Below are 22748 nucleotides of genomic sequence, written 5' to 3'. Positions count from 1 at the left end.
ATTTATTTTCAGCAATATTCTATCTAGACTCACCAAATTTCAGTTTATTCAACAGCATGTTCTTCCTTCTTTATAAATGGCGCCCAACGTGGGGCCTTCACAAGATGCCCACCTTAGCTCTGCCTTTCTGCACTTCTCTCTTTAGGAAAAAATTCCATAAAATATTATAAATTTACTGGAAGGACTTGGTGTCCTCACCAAATACCTGCATAAAATAAACCACCTCCTTCATGGCACGGCACACCAAAGTCATCACCAACAAAGTTCACTTGGTGGCTATTTTATGGTGGGTAAAGATTCCGGCCGTTTATTCGACAAAATATTGTTTCTTGTTTTTGTTTTTTTAAATGGCGCCCAACGTGGGGTCTTTCCGATATGTTCGACTTAACTTTGTTTTTTTTTTTTTCGTCAATTTTTGCTTTAGGAAAAAAATCCACAAATGCTTTCATAAATGCCTAATAAATTGTTCAAATCTATCTCCTAACGATAGAATTGGCTTTTACGACATTCGATGGCGTCCAACGTGGACCTAACTTTTAATCTTTAAATTGTTTGTAAAGCCCCATTTATTTTCAGCTATATTCTAGCCTCACCAAATTTCAGTTTATTCAACAGCAAGTTCTTTCTTTTTTATAAATGGCGCCCAACGTGGGGCCTTCACAAGATGTCCACCTTAGCTCTGCACTTCTTGCTTTAGGAAAAAATTCCATAAAATATTTTAAATTTACTGGAAGGACTTGGCGTCCTTACCAAATACATACAAGTAATAAACATCCTCCTTCAACATCAAATGGCGCCCAACATGGACAGTATATTCCGGAATAAGAATAGTTCCTTTAAGCTCTAAAATTGTCCTTCAAGACCCATTTTCAGCTACATCCCTGCCACATCCAATTTCATTTTGTTTGATAGAAATTGTTTCATTTTATAAAATGGCGCCCAACGTGGGGTCTTCACAAAATGTTCGCCTTAACTCTGAAATTTCCGACATCCTGGTTATGGAAACAATTCAAAGAAAATAATTTTAGGTCAATTGCGGCAAATCCAATTCCAAATACATGCATTGCACGGCACACAAACGCCATCACCAACAAAGTCCAATTGTTGGCTACTTTATCGTGGACAGACAGTCAAAAAAGAACATTTAAATTCATATCAATTGTGTGAGATTCTGGTTTTAAGTACGAATATAATTTAATAATTTTAAATTTTTTACTTATTTTCGTAAAGGCAAACTCGCACAATAAGTTGGTTCTTCAACAAATTTGAATTTTCATGGTCTTTGGTTTATTTAAATCTTGCCCTTTGAAGGATTCACGTTTATGGCTCTCTTGAGGTTCTTGTACATATGATTTTGTTTTTCCGATGCGGCTCTTGAAAGAATTTTCTTTAACGTTTTTTATAATATCCATGTTTATTGCATTATCAAGGTCTTTTTCCCCTTCCCCTTCTGTTTCATCAGCTGATAGTCCCCCATAATATCCATACGTTTATTCTAACTAAGAAACGTTACTGCTCCGACAGTTCATCAGGATAGCTCAAAGGTGGCGACCAACGTGGGACTACCTTGAGTCCTTTGTTGGGTTTTAATCATTCCCGACAAAGTTAAACTCTGTTTTTTGACCTTCCTGAAAAATATGTTTTTTAATGTAATCTAACACTGCCTCTTCACTGTCTTCAAAATGATTATTTTCTTATAGAATCTAATACACATTTAAGAGGAAATTCCGCACATAACTGACCTTCTTCGTTTTGCTAGTTTAAACAAATAATTTTCATATTTTCAGTTCATTTTCTATTCATCATCTTCTTATTCTGCTACAAGTCGGCCTTCATTTCACGCATTGCCATAACATGGTGTTGACAATATTTCTTAACACTTTTTTTTGTTCTGAATAGAATTCTTTTCCATTGAAACAATTAAGAACTTTAATTAAAAACAACTGGAAAATTGATATAAGCGAAGAAGATCTCTGGTAGCAGAATGTTGAACTTGCTTTAGAAAAATAAATACAAACAGCTTGGGGTAATTAACACCATAACACTTCTAGATTAAAGTGGCATAATTAGTGGTCAGTAGAGTACGGTATAAATATATCTGTAACGCTCCGCTCAATAACCTTAACCACAGACAACAGTCAAAACACATAAGCCGGATAAAAATACTTTCATAATTAGTTGAAGATAACATTTGTAAGAATGTTGGTCTGCTTCTGAAAGCAACCACTATTAGCGAGTTCATGAGACTTAAAATATGAGTAATTGTCGTCCTCTTCGCTGGTCTCAAGTGCCGACTATAGATGCGTCATTCCTTACAGTCAAATGTATGACCCTCTTCTTTTGTTGTTGTTGTTGATGATGTTTTATTGTATGTCGTTTTGTATGCCATAATAAATATTTCAATTAACATTTTCTTCAAGGCATCCATCCGACAAAGAGCAGCACAGCAGTAGCAGCAGCCGAAGCCATCACCATTTATCTTCATGATAATATTTGAAAATTGCTGGTATCTCCTCAGCTTATTGTGCGTGCGTGAGCGCCCATTTGCGAAAATAAGTGAAAAATTGAAAATTATTAAATTATATTCGTACTTAAAGCCGGAATCTTCACAATTGATATGAACTTAAGTGTTTTTTTCTTCTTGTCTTGTCTGTCCACCATAAATTGGGCATCAATTGAACTCTGTTGGTGATGTTGGAAAATTATTTAATGCATTGGTTTGGTATTGGGTTTCATGCAATTGCTTTAAAATATTTTGTGGGTTGTTTTTTCTTAAGGGAGAATAGCAAAAAAGTACAGTTCAAAGGAGAACATGTTGCGAGACCCCCACGTTGGCCGCCAGTTTATAAAAAACTTTTTGTCGAATAAACTGAAATTTGGTGAAGCTGGGCATTAGCTGAAGATAAATGGGGTTTAACAACAATGGTAAAACTTAAAGGTCCTTTTCTCATTCCAGAACGAATCCAATAGTACGATTAAAGAAAAAAGACCCCACGAGAAATGTAGTCAATGGTGCAGGATTGAGTTATTATAGTGTCCCTATCGAACTTAATTCTGTACATGTACTCCTAAAATGTATTAAAAATGAGACATTGGCAAAGCCCCACATTGGGCGCCACAATAGCAGTTAAATGATAGGGAAGTCTTTTCAATAACAGTTTGATCTACACCTTTTTCAGATGTAATTCGAAACATTTTAGTTGTAATTCGTAATATTCCATTTGTAATTCGAATTTTTCCATTTGAAATTCGAATTATTCCATTTGTAATTCGATTTTTTCCATTTGTAATTCGAATTATTCCATTTGTAATTCGAATTTTTCCATTTGAAATTCGAATTATTTTACTTGAAATTACAAATAAAATGATTCGAATTACAAATGGTATAATTCGAATTTCAAATAAAATATTTCGAATTACAAATTGAATAATTCGAATTACAAATAGAATAATTCGAATTACAAATGAAATGTTACGAATTACAATTAAAATTCTCGAATTACAAGTAAAATAATTCGAATTACATCTGAAAAAGGTGTACTTCATATTCAGTGATATTTTAGCTTTTAGTCTAAGAAATCTTGTGTAGGCCGGTTTATAATATGTTTGTAATCTTATTTACGTAGACCCGAGTTGGGCGCCATTTAATAGAATACTCTTACTCAACACATTCCAAGTGCCAAATAAAAATAAGTTGCAAAATGTTTAAAAATTTGAGAGTTTTTCGAAAACCAAAGGAAACCAACTTATTGCCAAACTCTGGTACATACAATCCGAAAACGAGAGAATTTCCTATCAGCGCCATTTGGCTGGAGTTAAAATTAAAAATTTTTTGATAGATTATCAGACAATAAAACGTGGATTTTAATTAAATATCATTGGAGGAATTTAACAAAGATTTTGTAATTTTTTTTGGGTTTAAAAATGTGTTTTTTTAAAAACATTTTTTGAGGAATTCTGATCTTCGGGGATTTTTTAAAAACTATAGTTGACGATTGTCGACCCTAGGGGATTTTTAACAAATCTTTTTGATGACTATTAACCTTGATTGTTTTAATATTTTTGAGAAATTATCGTCAATTTAAAAAAAATATATATTTTTGAGAAATTAAGCATGGATTTTTTTAAAAATATTTTTTAAAAATTTAACGTGGGGTTTTGAAATATTTTTGATACATTTAACATGGATTTTTTAAAAACAAATCAGAAACTAAATGTGGATTTTTTTAATATTCATGACTGATTAAATGTAGATTTTTTGAAAATATTTTTTGACACACTAAAAGTGGCATTTTTAAACTATTTTTTTTTTTTGACAGATTAAAAATTTATTTTTTTTTATTTTTGCCTTATTAAGGCAAAGGTCATTTATAGTGATATTTAATTAATTCTCTTTCCAGTTGAGCTGTAAGGCCTTTAGAGATACATTGAAAAATTAGGAGTCTACCGATGGTTGGATGCGTGGGTAGACTCCTAATTTTTCAATGTATCTCTAAAGGCCTTACAGCTCAACTCGAAAGAGAATTAATTAAATAAAAATTTAATTTTTTAAATTATTTGTAGAAAAAAATATACGAGAATTTTTGTTTTTAAATTTCAACGTTGATGTTTTCAAAATAGATAAAAAGTGTCATTTTTAAACTATTTTTTTTGACAGATTAAAAATTGAATTTTTAAAATTATTTGTAGAAAAAAATATACGAGAATTTTTGTTTTTAAATTTCAACTTAGATATTTTTCAAAATATTTGAGGACTTTCAACCTCGATTTTTTTAATATATTTGAGAAATTATAGTGAATTAAAAAAAAATTGAGAAATTAAATTTAAATTTTTTTTAATATTTTTTAGAAAATCAACGTTGAGTTTTGAAATATTTTTGAAAAATTTAACATTGATTTTTTAAAAATATTTTTGCAGAATTTAAATGTGGATTTTTTTAATATTCATGACTGATTATATGTGGATTTTTTGAAAATATTTTTTGATAGATTTAAAATGGCACTTGTAAAACTATTTTTTTGACAGATTAAAAATTGAATATTTTAAATTATTTGTAGAAAAAAATATATGGGGATTTTTTTAACTTAAACGTAGATTTTTTCAAAATATTTGTAGAGAAAAAATAAACACAATTTTTTTAAAAATATCTTAAAAAAATATCGTGGATTTTTTTTAAATAATTTCTGAAAAAAAGTAATGTGGATTAAAATAATGAAAAAAATTAACGTGGATTAACAAAAAGTATCGTAGATTAAAAAATTAAAAAAAAATAATTCACATTAAAAACAGAAATTTTAAAAATAACGTTAATTTTAATTAAAAAAATATTACCGAAAAAAGTTAACGTGCATATAAGAAAAATGTATTTTTGGAAAAAAATAACATGGATTCTTTAAACATTATTTTTGAAAATATTATTATTATTTTTTAAAAATAATTAATAAAAAGAAAGAAAAGTTACTTTTTGGAAAAAAATTACTTGTAGTTTAAAAAAAAACAACGTGATTTTAATTTTTTTTTGTTCTCTATCTTTTTTATCTTTTTTTAATTAACGTGGATTCTTTTAAAATTATTTTAAAAAAATTTAACTTGAATTTTTTTTACAATTTAAAAAAATGCGAGGATTTTTTAAACCCTATTTTTGAAAAAATTTAACGTGGATTTTTTAAAAATTATTTAAAAAAAATTTAACTTGAATTTTTTTGACAATTTAAAAAAAATAAAACCTATTTTTGAAAAAATTTAACATGGATTTTTAAAAATTATTTTTAAAAAAATATTCGTGGATTTTTTAAAAATTATTTTTGACAAATTAAAGATGGATTTTTTAGAATTTTTTTTCAGAAATTCAACGCGGGGTTTTGAAATATTTTTGAAAAATTTAACATGGATTTTTTAAAAAAAAAAATTCAGAAATTAAATTTGGATTTTTTTAAATATTCATGACCTATTAAATGTGGATTTTGTGAAAATATTTTTTGACAGATTAAAAGTGGCGTTTCTATTTTTTTTGACTGATTAAAAATTGAATTTTTTAAATTATTTGTAGAAAAAATATACGAGTATTTTTTTTAATTTAAACGTGGAAGTTTGAAATATTTTTGAAAAATTTAACATGGATTTAAAAAAAAAATCAGAAATTACATGCGATTTTTTTAAATATTCATGACTGATTAAATGTGGATTTTTTGAAAATATTTTTTAACAGATTAAAAGTGGCATTTATTAAACTATTTTTTTGACAGATTAAAAATTGAATTTTTTAAATTATTTGTAGAAAAAATATACGAGGACTTTTTTAATTTAAACGTAGATTTTTTTTTAAATATTTGTACAGAAAAAATAAACGCAATTTTTTTTTTAAATATCGCTGATCTTTTAAAAATAATTTCTAAAAAAATTAAAGTGGATTTAAAAAAAAATAACGTAGATTAAAAACAATTGAAAATATTAATCTACATTAAAAAAATTTTTTGAAAATAACGTTCATTTAAAACTAAAAAATTTCCGAAAAAAAATTAACGTGCGTGTAAGAAAAATGTATTTTTGAAAAAAATAACATGGATGTTTAAAAATCATTTCATATTAACACGGATTTTTTAAAAATATGTTAACTTGGATCTAAAAAAATAAGCGTGTTTTTTTAAATTATTTTTTGGTTTTTTAAAAAACCACGTAATTTTTTTTAAAAAATATTTTTGAAAAAAAATATCGTGGATTTTTTATCTTTTTTTTAAATTAACCTAAATTTTTTTTTAAATTATTTTTTTTTTAAATATTAACTTGAATTTTTTATAATTAGTTTTGAAAAAAATTTAGGAGGATTTCTTTAAAATTATTTTTGAAAAAAAATTTAACGTGTATTTGTTACAAATTATTTTTGAAACAATTTACGTGGATTTTTCAAGAATTATTAAAAAAAATATTCGTGATTTTTTTAAAAAATATTTGTTGAGAAATTAAACATGGATTTTTTTAAATATATTTTTAGAAATTCAACGTGGGGTTTTGAAATATTTTTGAAAAATTTAACATGGATTTTTTTAAATATTCATGGCTGATTAAATGTGGATTTATTGAAAATATTTTTTGACAGATTAAAAGTGACATTTTTTTAAACTATTTTATTGACAGATTAAAAATTTAATTTTTTAAATTATTTGTAGAAAAAATATACGAGCATTTTTTTAAATTAAACGTCGATTTTTTCAAAATATTTGTAGAAAAAAATAAACCAAAATTTTTTAAAAATATCTTTAAAAAATATCGTTGATTTTTTTAAAAATAATTTCTGAATAAAGTAACTAGTATAAAAAAAATAACGTGGATTTAAAAAAATAACGTAGAGTTACAAAAAAAAAATTGAAAAAAAATTAATCCACATTTAATAATTTCTGAATAAAGTAACGAGTATAAAAAAATAACGTGGATTTAAAAAAATAACGTAGAGTTACAAAAAAAAAAAATTGAAAAAAATTAATCCACATTTAAAACTAAAATTTTAAAAGAAACGTTAATTTTTATACAAACTATTTCCGAAAAAAGTTAAAGTGCATATAAGAAAAAAGAAATAACTTGGATCTAAAAATAATACCCTGGTTTTTTAAAAATTATTTTTTCGAAAAAATTAATTTGTTTTTCAAAATAGTCAGGCTTAATCCCACAGTCGTTGTTTTAATATTTTATTAAAACAACTTTAATTTATTAGTGGGAAAAATTGGCGATGTTTACCAAGGGGGGGTAAGGCAGGGAATACTATAGTTTCAGATCTCGCCACAGATCTTCATCAGTTCCCTTGTTTCTTGTTTTTTTTCCACTAATAAATTTTTAAAGAATATTTTTAGGGGTCGTGGATTTTTTAAAGAATTTTTTTTTGAGGGACGAGGATTTTTTATAGAATATTTTTTCGGGACGAGGATGTTTTAAAGAATATTTTTGAAGATCGTGTATTTGAGGACCGTGGATTTTTTAAAGAATATCTTTTAAGGGTCGTTGATTTTTTAAATACATTTTTTTTGTGACGTTGATTTTTTAAAGAATATTTTTTTAGTGACGAGGATTTTTAAAGAAAATTTTTTCAGGGTCGTGGATTCTACGATTTTGGAATTTTTAAAGAATATTTTTTGAAGGTCGTGGATTTTAAAAGAGTATTTTTTGAAGATCGTGGATTTTTTAAAGAATATTTTTTCAGGGACGAGGATCTTTTAAAGAAAAATGAGGGTCGTTGATTTTTTAAATAAATTTTTTAGTGACGAGGATTTTTTAAAGAATATTTTTGTGGACCGTTGATTTTTTTAAAGAGTTTTTTTTAGGGACGTAGATTTTTTAAAGGATTCTTTTTTAAGGTTGTGGATTTAAAAAAAAAAAAAAAATAATGAAGGAAATGTCATTTATGTCCTCCACAAAAAATCAAAAAGGTTCCATGAAGTTTTCATGGCTCGGATAAGTTAATTCGGTTTCGGATTAATTAATCCCAAGCATAGGTTTACTAATTTTAAGAATATTTTTTGGAGATTGTCTGCCATAAAATGGGGTTTTTATTAAATTTTTTGAGAGGGTGGATTTTTAAAAATATTTTGTTTTACCGCACAAATTAAATAGGGCCCTTCTAAATATGAGATCGTTAAAAGTTACATACATTGAGTTTTGTCTTTCCGCCGTTTCAACTTAAGATAAAAAGCGAAAAAACTTACGGGGAATTTTCGTTCAGAATAAGCCCATATAGTATTCTTCTTATTAAAATTATAAGAGAGAGAGGGAGAGATAGGAAGAGACTTTGTAGTCTTAACTGGGGGCTTGTGTTTGGAAACTCCTACTGTTTCAGCTCAGCGTCATCAAATAAATCTCGTCTAATATGTTTTTAATAACACATATAATTTGTCACAGTTGGATCTTAACACCACCCGCAGCTTCTACAAAAAAAAAACGATAACAAAAAGAAGAGGCGTAGGCCTTATAATCACACAATTTAACACCTTCCATACACCCACATTGAGACACACATAACACCAATATCACGACTAATGTCTTAATAGCTATAAACCGAATAAAAAACTTACAAAATGTTTCGAATATAAAACATCAATTTAACAGCACTTCTTTAATCTCTATCTAATTTCAGATTAAATTTCAAACTTTTTGGAGAAAACACGACGACAATAACAACAAAAGCCAACAAACAGAAACGCAACAACATTTAACGCAGCATTTACATATATGTCGTGGGTGAAGAAATCGGTAACCCTATACTCTACCCATAAATGTCTCTAAACAACAACAACAAATTTAGTTAAAAAACAAAACACCTTTGACATGTCACTGTAAAATGTTACCATTTCCATTAAAGCCACATTGGAATCCGTACCAAAGTTTATTGCTATTGAAAATCTACTAAAGACAGAAGAAACAGCGAAACAGAAACAAATCCCTTGAAGAGAAAGAAACGAATTTATAATAATTTTTATTTTTAAACGATTGTAAGCAGCGAGAGAGAGGATTTGAAATCCTTAAGCATCCTAAAATTGTCAGTATATTGTTCATTGAATTTGAGAGGCATTTGAAATGCCTTTAGAATGTGAGCGAAGTTCTACTTCGCCTTCGTCGTCAGCAACCACAACAGCAGCGCTAACCTCAGCCGCTTTGATAGCTTCTGAAATCCAGCACAACCAGACGTCATCATCATCGGCATCACCTTCATCTACCAATTTAAATGAAGAATTGACCCACCACCAGCAAACGGCAACAACATCAACATCCATCATGGACGGTGAAATGTCAACATCACAAACTTCAACAACATCCAACAGTAGCAGCTGTAATGGTGGTAGTGGACGTAAAACGGTAAGTTATATATATATATATGAAAAATGCCGAAATTGCAAAAATATGGTTTTAGTAACCCCACGTTGGGCGCCACTAACACAATGTTCGTCGTTTGGCCGTGGCAATCCCTCAAATAGTATTCTTTAAAAATACATAAATAATATTTTTTAATAACCACATTTTTTTGCAATTTATGAAAAAATATTTAAAAAAATACACGTTTGTGAATATTAAAAAAAAAATATTTTAAAAATTCCATGCTTGTGGATATTTTAAAAAAAAAATTATTTAAAAAAACGCATTTTTAATTTCACGTTTGCGGATAAAAATTTTTTGAATAAATAATTATATATATATTTTTGACAAAATTTGCGTTTGTGGGTATTTTGTTAAAATATTTTTTAACAAATTCCACCTTTGTGGAAATTTTATTAAAAATATTTTTTTTAAGAAACCTCGCTTGTGGATATTTCATTATTTTTTTTAAATCCTTTTTGTGGATATTTTATTAAAAATATTTTGTTTTTAAATCCACGTTCGCGGACATTTTATTAAAAATATTTTTTTAAAAAAATTCACGTTTGTGGAAATTTTATTAAAAATATTTTTTAAATAATCCACGTTTGTGGAAATGTTATTTATAATATTTTTTAAAAATCCATGTTTGTGGAAATTTTATTAAAAATATTTTCTCAACTTCCTCGTTTGTGCACATTTAAAAAAATCCATTTGTGGATATTTTATTAAAAATATTTTTTAAAAAAATCACGTTTTAAATATTTTATTAAAAATAATTGTTAAAAAAATCCACGCTTGTGTATATTTTATTAAAAATATTTTTTAAAAAAATCCAAGCTATGTGGATATTTTATTAAAAGTATTTAAAAAAATACATACATGTGGATATTTTATTAAAAATATTTAAAAAAAATCAAAGCTATGTGGATATTTTATTAAAAGTATTTAAAAAAATACATACATGTGGATATTTTATTAAAAATATTTAAAAAAAATCAAAGCTATGTGGATATTTTATTAAAAATATTATTTAAAAAATCAAAGCTATGTGGATATTTTATTAAAAATATTATTTAAAAAATCTACGTTTGTGGATATTTTATTAAAAATATTTTTTAAAAAATCTACGTTTGTGGATATTTTATTAAAAATATTTTTTAAAAAATCCACGTTTGTGGATATTTTATTAAAAATATTATTTAAAAAATCCACGTTTGTGGATATTTTATTGAAAATATTATTTAAAAAATCCACGTTTGTGGATATTTTATTGAAAATATTTTTTAAAAAATCCACGTTTGTGGATATTTTATTAAAAATATTTTTTAAAAAATCCACGTTTGTGGATATTTTATTAAAAATATTTTTTAAAAAATCCACGTTTGTGGATATTTTATTAAAAATATTTTTTAAAAAATCCACGTTTGTGGATATTTTATTAAAAATATTTTTTAAAAAATCCACGTTTGTGGATATTTTATTAAAAATATTTTTTAAAAAATCCACGTTTGTGGATATTTTATTAAAAATATTTTTTAAAAAATCCACGTTTGTGGATATTTTATTAAAAATATTTTTTAAAAAATCCACGTTTGTGGATATTTTATTAAAAATATTTTTTAAAAAATCCACGTTTGTGGATATTTTATTAAAAATATTTTTTAAAAAATCCACGTTTGTGGATATTTTATTAAAAATATTTTTTAAAAAATCCACGTTTGTGGATATTTTATTAAAAATATTTTTTAAAAAATCCACGTTTGTGGATATTTTATTAAAAATATTTTTTAAAAAATCCACGTTTGTGGATATTTTATTAAAAATATTTTTTAAAAAATCCACGTTTGTGGATATTTTATTAAAAATATTTTTTAAAAATCCACGTTTGTGGATATTTAATTAAAAATATTTTTTTAAAAATCCACGTTTGTGGATATTTTATTAAAAATATTTTTTAAAAATCCACGTTTGTGGATATTTAATTAAAAATATTTTTTTAAAAAATCCACGTTTGTGGATATTTTATTAAAAATATTTTTTAAAAAAATCACGTTGTAAATATTTTATTAAAAATATTTTTTAAAAAAATCACGTTGTAAATATTTTATTAAAAATAATTGTTAAAAAAATCCACGCTTGTGTATATTTTATTAAAAATATTCTTTAAAAAAAATACAAGCTTGTGGATATTTTATTAAAAATATTTTTTTAAAAAATCCACGTTTGTGGATATTTTATTAAAAATATTTTTTTAAAAAATCCACGTATTTGGATATTTTATTAAAAATATTTTTTAAAAAATCCACGTTTGTGGATATTTTATTAAAAATATTTTTTAAAAAATCCTATTTTGTGGATATTTTTTGAAAACCTTTTTTTAAATCCACGTTTGTAGATTTTTTTTGTTAAAAATATTTTTTTAATCCCCGTTTGTGGATATTTTATTAAAAATATTTTTTTTTTAAATCGACGCTTGTGGATATTTTATTAAAAATATTTTTTAAAAATCAATTTTGTGGATATTTTATTTAAAATATTTTTTTAAAAATCCGCGTTTGTGGATATTTTATTTAAAATATTTTTTTAAAAAATCCGCGTTTGTGGATATTTTATAAAAATATTTTTTTTAAAAAAATCCACGTGTGTGGATATTTTATGAAAAATATTTTTTAAAAAATCCACATATGGAAATTTTATCAAAAATATTTTTTTTAAATTCACGTCTGAAGATATTTAATCCCACAAATGTGAATTTTTTTAAAAAACGTGTGGATATTTTACACAACGTGGGGATATTTTATTATTTTTTATTACACGTTTGTGGATATTAAGTGGATATTTTATTGAAAAATTAATTTTAGAAAAATCCATGTTTATTGGTTATTTTTACCACTGCTAAAACGTAGATTTGTTAAAGAATATTTTTGGAGAGACCATCGCTGCCAAAACGTGGATTTTTTAAAGAAAATTTTTGAAGAGACCATAACTACCAACACGTGGATTTTTTAAAGAATATTTTTGGAGAGACCCTCACTGCCAACATGTGGATTTTTAAAAGAATATTATTAGAGAGACCATCACTGCCAAAACGTGGATTTTTGATGAATATTTTTGGAGAGACCATCACTACCAACACGTGGATTTTTAAAGAATATTTTTGGAGAGACCATCACTGCCAAAACGTCGATTTTCTAAAGAATATTTTTGGAGATACCATCACTGCCAAAACGTGGATTTTTTTAAAAAATTTTTTTGGAGAGATCATCACTGCCGAAACGTGAATTTTTTAAAGAATATTTCTAGAGATATCATCACTGCCAAAACCTTGATTTTTTTAAAGAATATTTTGTAAAATATTTTATCCTTAAATCCCCCTCCCATGTGTCTTTTCATCTTTCTCTGGATTAAGACAGTCTAAAAGTTAAACAAAACCTTAAATTTTTCAACTAAATGTCTGTATTTATTATAATAATAACTATCTCAAAATACTATCATGACTCCCATCATCTACTTTACAATTTACAAACAAAAAATTTACATTTAGGTTTGTGTTTTATAGGTTAAGAGAAAGTATTTTATGACTCACTGACTATATAGATCTTCTATTTTCTTTTTGACTCCACACTACATTTAGAATAAAATATGAGTGGAAGAAAATCAAACAAAATGTAAGCAAGGAATAGAAATGCAATGCATAAATAAATTGCATTCAAAATGCAATGGAACTACGACATACTTGAAAAGTCAATAAACCTAAGGCAGGCAACGAGGCATTGAGGCAGGCAGTCACAGTCATCGGGACAATCAGCCAACATGACGTCGACGAAAACGATGAGTACGGCAACGACAAAAAGATTAAAGAAGTCGACAACCATTCATGCAATCCATACTCATAAACCATTAGAAGTTGTAAAATAATTCTAAAAAGTTTTAAAAAAATATGGATAAAGGACAGAGTGAATAACGAGAGACGGGATGGAGGAGAAGAGAAATAGAGGAAAACAGAAAAAGGTCACCCAACGCAAATGCACGATATGGAAAATACGATGAAAGTACTTTTTTTTCTTTTGAACAACAAATGGTTTTAAGTGCAACATTAACTTGCAAACATGTGTTAAGTTGTGCTAAGTGTTGTGTGGGGTGGGGTAGGGGTAGGAAGGTGAGGGAAATGAAGATGGAAAATAGTAAAAGTACTTAAAAAGTTTGTAGTTTTTAAAAGCAATGTGAAACAAAAGATAAATATGTATATGAAGTTTAGGGTAAGGGGAACTTGAAAGATTTTTTATTGCCTCCAAGAATTGTTTGAAAAAATCCACGTTTATGTGGGTATTATTGCCTCTAAAAATTCTTTTAAAAAATCCACATCTATGGTCGTTATATTGCCTAAAAACATTCTTGTGAAAAATCCACGTTTTTGGATCTGATATTGCCTTCAAAAATTCTTTTAAAAATTTCCACGTTTATGGTCGTTATACTGCCTCAAAAAATTCTTGTAAAAAAATCAGGTTTTTGTTTTTGCCTCAATCTATGTTTTGTCTTCAAAAATTCTTTTACAAAATCCACATTAAGGGGCCTAATACTGCCTTCAAGTTTTTTTTTCAAAATCCACTTTTAGGGACCTGGTATTGCCTTCAAAAATTCTGTTACAAAATCCACGTTTAGGGGCCTAATATTGCCTTCAAAAAATATTTTAAAAAATCCAGGTTTAGGGGCCTAATATTTATGTGGGTGATGTTGCCTCCAAAAATTCTGTTACAAAATCCACGTTTAGGGGCCTAATATTGCCTTCAAAAAATATTTTAAAAAATCCAGGTTTAGGGGCCTAATATTTATGTGGGTGATGTTGCCTCCAAAAATTCTTCTAAAAATCCACGTTTATGTGGGTGATATTGCCTCCACAAATTCTTTTAAAAATCCACGTTTATGTGGGTGATATTGCCTTCAAAAATTCTTTTAAAAAATTCTGGGTGATATTGCCTCCAAAAATCCACGTTTATGTGGATGATATTGGTTTCAAAAATTCTTTTAAAAAATCCACGTTTATGTGAGTGATATTGCCTTCAACAATTCTCTTAAAAAATCCACGTTTATGTGGGTGATATTGCTTCCAAAAATTCTTTTAAAAAAATCCAGGTAAATCTGGGTGATATTGCCTCTAAAAATTCTTTTAAAAAATCCACGTTTATGTGGGTATTATTGCCTCTAAAAATTCTTTTAAAAAATCCACATTTATGTGGGTATTATTGCCTCTAAAAATTCTTTTAAAAAATCCACATTTATGTGGGTATTATTGCCTCTAAAAATTCTTTTAAAAAATCCACGTTTATGTGGGTATTATTGCCTCTAAAAATTCTTTTAAAAAATCCACATTTATGTGGGTATTATTGCCTCTAAAAATTCTTTTAAAAAATCCACATTTATGTGGGTATTATTGCCTCTAAAAATTCTTTTAAAAAATCCACGTTTATGTGGGTATTATTGCCTCTAAAAATTCTTTTAAAAATCGACGTTTATGTGGGTATTATTGCCTCTAAAAATTGTTTTAAAAAATCCACGTTTATGTGGGTATTATTGCCTCTAAAAATTGTTTTAAAAAATCCACGTTTATGTGGGTATTATTGCCTCTAAAAATTCTTTTAAAAAATCCACGTTTATGTGGGTATTATTGCCTCTAAAAATTCTTTTAAAAAATCCACGTTTATGTGGGTACTATTGCCTCTAAAAATTCTTTTAAAAAATCCACGTTTATGTGGGTATTATTGCCTCTAAAACTTAGTTTTAAAAATCCACGTTTATGTGGGTATTATTGCCTCTAAAAATTCTTTAAAAAAATCCACATTTATGTGGGTATTATTGCCTCTAAAAATTCTTTTAAAAAATCCACGTTTATGTGAGTGATATTGCCTTCAACAATTCTCTTAAAAAATCCAGGAAAATCTGGGTGATATTGCCTTCAAAAATTTATTTAAAAATCGACGTTTATGTGGGTATTATTGCCTCTAAAAATTGTTTTAAAAAAATCCACGTTTATGTGGGTATTATTGCCTCTAAAAATTGTTTTAAAAAAATCCACGTTTATGTGGGTATTATTGCCTCTAAAAATTGTTTTAAAAAAATCCACGTTTATGTGGGTATTATTGCCTCTAAAAATTGTTTTAAAAAATCCACGTTTATGTGGGTATTATTGCCTCTAAAAATTGTTTTAAAAAATCCACGTTTATGTGGGTATTATTGCCTCTAAAAATTCTTTTAAAAAATCCACGTTTATGTGGGTATTATTGCCTCTAAAAATTCTTTTAAAAAATCCACGTTTATGTGGGTATTATTGCCTCTAAAACTTAGTTTTAAAAATCCACGTTTATGTGGGTATTATTGCCTCTAAAAATTCTTTAAAAAAATCCACATTTATGTGGGCATTATTGCCTCTAAAAATTCTTTTAAAAAATCCACGTTTATGTGATTGATATTGCCTTCAACAATTCTCTTAAAAAATCCAGGAAAATCTGGGTGATATTGCCTTCAAAAATTTATTTAAAAATCGACGTTTATGTGGGTATTATTGCCTCTAAAAATTGTTTTAAAAAAATCCACGTTTATGTGGGTATTATTGCCTCTAAAAATTGTTTTAAAAAAATCCACGTTTATGTGGGTATTATTGCCTCTAAAAATTGTTTTAAAAAATCCACGTTTATGTGGGTATTATTGCCTCTAAAAATTGTTTTAAAAAATCCACGTTTATGTATGTATTATTGCCTCTAAAAATTGTTTTAAAAAATCCACGTTTATGTGGGTATTATTGCCTCTAAAAATTCTTTTAAAAAATCCACGTTTATGTGGGTACTATTGCCTCTAAAAATTCTTTTAAAAAATCCACGTTTATGTGAGTGATATTGCCTTCAACAATTCTCTTAAAAAATCCAGGTAAATCTGGGTGATATTGCCTTCAAAAATTTATTTAAAAATGTTTATGTGGGTGTTATTGCCTCTAAAAATTCTTTTAAAAAATCCACATTTATGTGGGTATTATTGCCTCTAAAAATTCTTTTAAAAAATCCACGTTTATGTGGGTATTATTGCCTCTAAAAATTCTTTTAAAAATCGACGTTTATGTGGGTATTATTGCCTCTAAAAATTCTTTTAAAAAATCCACGTTTATGTGGGTATTATTGCCTCTAAAAATTGTTTTAAAAAATCCACGTTTATGTGGGTATTATTGCCTCTAAAAATTCTTTTAAAAAATCCACGTTTATGTGGGTATTATTGCCTCTAAAAATTCTTTTAAAAAATCCACGTTTATGTGGGTACTATTGCCTCTAAAAATTCTTTTAAAAAATCCACGTTTATGTGGGTATTATTGCCTCTAAAACTTAGTTTTAAAAATCCACGTTTATGTGGGTATTATTGCCTCTAAAAATTCTTTAAAAAAATCCACATTTATGTGGGTATTATTGCCTCTAAAAATCCACGTTTATGTGGGTATTATTGCCTCTAAAAATTCTTTTAAAAAATCCACGTTTATGTGGGTATTATTGCCTCTAAAAATTGTTTTAAAAAATCCACGTTTATGTGGGTATTATTGCCTCTAAAAATTCTTTTAAAAAATCCACGTTTATGTGGGTACTATTGCCTCTAAAAATTCTTTTAAAAAATCCACGTTTATGTGGGTATTATTGCCTCTAAAACTTAGTTTTAAAAATCCACGTTTATGTGGGTATTATTGCCTCTAAAAATTCTTTAAAAAAATCCACATTTATGTGGGTATTATTGCCTCTAAAAATTCTTTTAAAAAATCCACGTTTATGTGAGTGATATTGCCTTCAACAATTCTCTTAAAAAATCCAGGAAAATCTGGGTGATATTGCCTTCAACAATTCTCTTAAAAAATCCAGGAAAATCTGGGTGATATTGCCTTCAAAAATTTATTTAAAAATCGACGTTTATGTGGGTATTATTGCCTCTAAAAATTGTTTTAAAAAATCCACGTTTATGTGGGTATTATTGCCTCTAAAAATTGTTTTAAAAAATCCACGTTTATGTGGGTATTATTGCCTCTAAAAATTGTTTTAAAAAATCCACATTTATGTGGGTATTATTGCCTCTAAAAATTCTTTTAAAAAAATCCACGTTTATGTGGGTATTATTGCCTCTAAAATTTCTTTTAAAAAATCCACGTTTATGTGGGTATTATTGCCTCTAAAAATTCTTTTAAAAAAATCCACGTTTATGTGGGTATTATTGCCTCTAAAATTTCTTTTAAAAAATCCACGTTTATGTGAGTGATATTGCCTTCAACAATTCTCTTAAAAAATCCAGGTAAATCTGGGTGATATTGCCTTCAAAAATTTATTTAAAAATGTTTATGTGGGTATTATTGCCTCTAAAAATTCTTTTAAAAAATCCACATTTATGTGGGTATTATTGCCTCTAAAAATTCTTTTAAAAAATCCACGTTTATGTGGGTATTATTGCCTCTAAAAATTCTTTTAAAAATCGACGTTTATGTGGGTATTATTGCCTCTAAAAATTCTTTTAAAAAATCCACGTTTATGTGGGTATTATTGCCTCTAAAAATTGTTTTAAAAAATCCACGTTTATGTGGGTATTATTGCCTCTAAAAATTCTTTTAAAAAATCCACGTTTATGTGGGTACTATTGCCTCTAAAAATTCTTTTAAAAAATCCAAGTTTATGTGGGTATTATTGCCTCTAAAACTTAGTTTTAAAAATCCACGTTTATGTGGGTATTATTGCCTCTAAAAATTCTTTAAAAAAATCCACATTTATGTGGGTATTATTGCCTCTAAAAATTCTTTTAAAAAATCCACGTTTATGTGAGTGATATTGCCTTCAACAATTCTCTTAAAAAATCCAGGAAAATCTGGGTGATATTGCCTTCAAAAATTTATTTAAAAATCGACGTTTATGTGGGTATTATTGCCTCTAAAAATTGTTTTAAAAAATCCACGTTTATGTGGGTATTATTGCCTCTAAAAATTGTTTTAAAAAATCCACGTTTATGTGGGTATTATTGCCTCTAAAAATTCTTTTAAAAAATCCGCGTTTATGTGGGTATTATTGCCTCTAAAAATTCTTTTAAAAAATCCACATTTATGTGGGTATTATTGCCTCTAAAAATTCTTTTAAAAAATCCACGTTTATGTGGGTATTATTGCCTCTAAAAATTCTTTTAAAAATCGACGTTTATGTGGGTATTATTGCCTCTAAAAATTGTTTTAAAAAATCCACGTTTATGTGGGTATTATTGCCTCTAAAAATTGTTTTAAAAAATCCACGTTTATGTGGGTATTATTGCCTCTAAAAATTCTTTTAAAAAATCCACGTTTATGTGGGTATTATTGCCTCTAAAAATTCTTTTAAAAAATCCACGTTTATGTGAGTGATATTGCCTTCAACAATTCTCTTAAAAAATCCAGGAAAATCTGGGTGATATTGCCTTCAAAAATTTATTTAAAAATCGACGTTTATGTGGGTATTATTGCCTCTAAAAATTGTTTTAAAAAAATCCACGTTTATGTGGGTATTATTGCCTCTAAAAATTGTTTTAAAAAAATCCACGTTTATGTGGGTATTATTGCCTCTAAAAATTGTTTTAAAAAATCCACGTTTATGTGGGTATTATTGCCTCTAAAAATTGTTTTAAAAAATCCACGTTTATGTGGGTATTATTGCCTCTAAAAATTCTTTTAAAAATCGACGTTTATGTGGGTATTATTGCCTCTAAAAATTGTTTTAAAAAATCCACGTTTATGTGGGTATTATTGCCTCTAAAAATTGTTTTAAAAAATCCACGTTTATGTGGGTATTATTGCCTCTAAAAATTCTTTTAAAAAATCCACGTTTATGTGGGTATTATTGCCTCTAAAAATTCTTTTAAAAAGTCCACGTTTATGTGGGTATTATTACCTCTAAAACTTAGTTTTAAAAATCCACGTTTATGTGGGTATTATTGCCTCTAAAAATTCTTTAAAAAAATCCACATTTATGTGGGTATTATTGCCTCTAAAAATTCTTTTAAAAAATCCACGTTTATGTGAGTGATATTGCCTTCAACAATTCTCTTAAAAAATCCAGGAAAATCTGGGTGATATTGCCTTCAAAAATTTATTTAAAAATCGACGTTTATGTGGGTACTATTGCCTCTAAAAATTCTTTTAAAAAATCCAAGTTTATGTGGGTATTATTGCCTCTAAAAATTGTTTTAAAAAATCCACGTTTATGTGGGTATTATTGCCTCTAAAAATTGTTTTAAAAAATCCACGTTTATGTGGGTATTATTGCCTCTAAAAATTCTTTTAAAAAATCCACGTTTATGTGGGTATTATTGCCTCTAAAAATTCTTTTAAAAAATCCACATTTATGTGGGTATTATTGCCTCTAAAAATTCTTTTAAAAAATCCACGTTTATGTGGGTATTATTGCCTCTAAAAATTCTTTTAAAAATCGACGTTTATGTGGGTATTATTGCCTCTAAAAATTGTTTTAAAAAATCCACGTTTATGTGGGCATTATTGCCTCTAAAAATTGTTTTAAAAAATCCACGTTTATGTGGGTATTATTGCCTCTAAAAATTCTTTTAAAAATCGACGTTTATGTGGGTATTATTGCCTCTAAAAATTGTTTTAAAAAATCCACGTTTATGTGGGTATTATTGCCTCTAAAAATTGTTTTAAAAAATCCACGTTTATGTGGGTATTATTGCCTCTAAAAATTGTTTTAAAAAATCCACATTTATGTGGGTATTATTGCCTCTAAAAATTCTTTTAAAAAAATCCACGTTTATGTGGGTATTATTGCCTCTAAAATTTCTTTTAAAAAATCCACGTTTATGTGGGTATTATTGCCTCTAAAAATTCTTTTAAAAAAATCCACGTTTATGTGGGTATTATTGCCTCTAAAATTTCTTTTAAAAAATCCACGTTTATGTGAGTGATATTGCCTTCAACAATTCTCTTAAAAAATCCAGGTAAATCTGGGTGATATTGCCTTCAAAAATTTATTTAAAAATGTTTATGTGGGTATTATTGCCTCTAAAAATTCTTTTAAAAAATCCACATTTATGTGGGTATTATTGCCTCTAAAAATTCTTTTAAAAAATCCACGTTTATGTGGGTATTATTGCCTCTAAAAATTCTTTTAAAAATCGACGTTTATGTGGGTATTATTGCCTCTAAAAATTCTTTTAAAAAATCCACGTTTATGTGGGTATTATTGCCTCTAAAAATTGTTTTAAAAAATCCACGTTTATGTGGGTATTATTGCCTCTAAAAATTCTTTTAAAAAATCCACGTTTATGTGGGTACTATTGCCTCTAAAAATTCTTTTAAAAAATCCAAGTTTATGTGGGTATTATTGCCTCTAAAACTTAGTTTTAAAAATCCACGTTTATGTGGGTATTATTGCCTCTAAAAATTCTTTAAAAAAATCCACATTTATGTGGGTATTATTGCCTCTAAAAATTCTTTTAAAAAATCCACGTTTATGTGAGTGATATTGCCTTCAACAATTCTCTTAAAAAATCCAGGAAAATCTGGGTGATATTGCCTTCAAAAATTTATTTAAAAATCGACGTTTATGTGGGTATTATTGCCTCTAAAAATTGTTTTAAAAAATCCACGTTTATGTGGGTATTATTGCCTCTAAAAATTGTTTTAAAAAATCCACGTTTATGTGGGTATTATTGCCTCTAAAAATTCTTTTAAAAAATCCGCGTTTATGTGGGTATTATTGCCTCTAAAAATTCTTTTAAAAAATCCACATTTATGTGGGTATTATTGCCTCTAAAAATTCTTTTAAAAAATCCACGTTTATGTGGGTATTATTGCCTCTAAAAATTCTTTTAAAAATCGACGTTTATGTGGGTATTATTGCCTCTAAAAATTGTTTTAAAAAATCCACGTTTATGTGGGTATTATTGCCTCTAAAAATTGTTTTAAAAAATCCACGTTTATGTGGGTATTATTGCCTCTAAAAATTGTTTTAAAAAATCCACGTTTATGTGGGTATTATTGCCTCTAAAAATTCTTTTAAAAAATCCACGTTTATGTGGGTATTATTGCCTCTAAAAATTCTTTTAAAAAGTCCACGTTTATGTGGGTATTATTACCTCTAAAACTTAGTTTTAAAAATCCACGTTTATGTGGGTATTATTGCCTCTAAAAATTCTTTAAAAAAATCCACATTTATGTGGGTATTATTGCCTCTAAAAATTCTTTTAAAAAATCCACGTTTATGTGAGTGATATTGCCTTCAACAATTCTCTTAAAAAATCCAGGAAAATCTGGGTGATATTGCCTTCAAAAATTTATTTAAAAATCGACGTTTATGTGGGTACTATTGCCTCTAAAAATTCTTTTAAAAAATCCAAGTTTATGTGGGTATTATTGCCTCTAAAAATTGTTTTAAAAAATCCACGTTTATGTGGGTATTATTGCCTCTAAAAATTGTTTTAAAAAATCCACGTTTATGTGGGTATTATTGCCTCTAAAAATTCTTTTAAAAAATCCACGTTTATGTGGGTATTATTGCCTCTAAAAATTCTTTTAAAAAATCCACATTTATGTGGGTATTATTGCCTCTAAAAATTCTTTTAAAAAATCCACGTTTATGTGGGTATTATTGCCTCTAAAAATTCTTTTAAAAATCGACGTTTATGTGGGTATTATTGCCTCTAAAAATTGTTTTAAAAAATCCACGTTTATGTGGGCATTATTGCCTCTAAAAATTGTTTTAAAAAATCCACGTTTATGTGGGTATTATTGCCTCTAAAAATTCTTTTAAAAATCGACGTTTATGTGGGTATTATTGCCTCTAAAAATTGTTTTAAAAAATCCACGTTTATGTGGGTATTATTGCCTCTAAAAATTGTTTTAAAAAATCCACGTTTATGT

The 22748-nt window shown here is 26.9% G+C and overlaps 1 protein-coding gene across 11 annotated transcripts in view; it reads left to right on the top strand.

The window, feature by feature from the left end:
- The window catches only part of smash (smallish), a 393042-nt gene that overhangs the window by 259566 nt on the left and 110728 nt on the right, over positions 1-22748 (top strand). For all 11 annotated transcript variants that reach the window (XM_073984255.1, XM_073984264.1, XM_073984273.1 and 8 more), the window contains one exon: positions 9123-9841. In XM_073984255.1, the coding sequence (XP_073840356.1) occupies positions 9563-9841 (279 nt within the window). In that variant the 5' untranslated portion in view covers positions 9123-9562. The remainder of the gene's footprint in view (positions 1-9122; positions 9842-22748) is intronic.

This window comes from Musca autumnalis, unplaced genomic scaffold, assembly GCF_047663935.1.
Source record: "Musca autumnalis isolate F117 unplaced genomic scaffold, ASM4766393v1 scaffold_1, whole genome shotgun sequence".
Taxonomy (NCBI): Eukaryota; Metazoa; Arthropoda; class Insecta; order Diptera; family Muscidae; genus Musca; species Musca autumnalis.
This window is presented reverse-complemented; position numbering and strand designations above follow the sequence as displayed.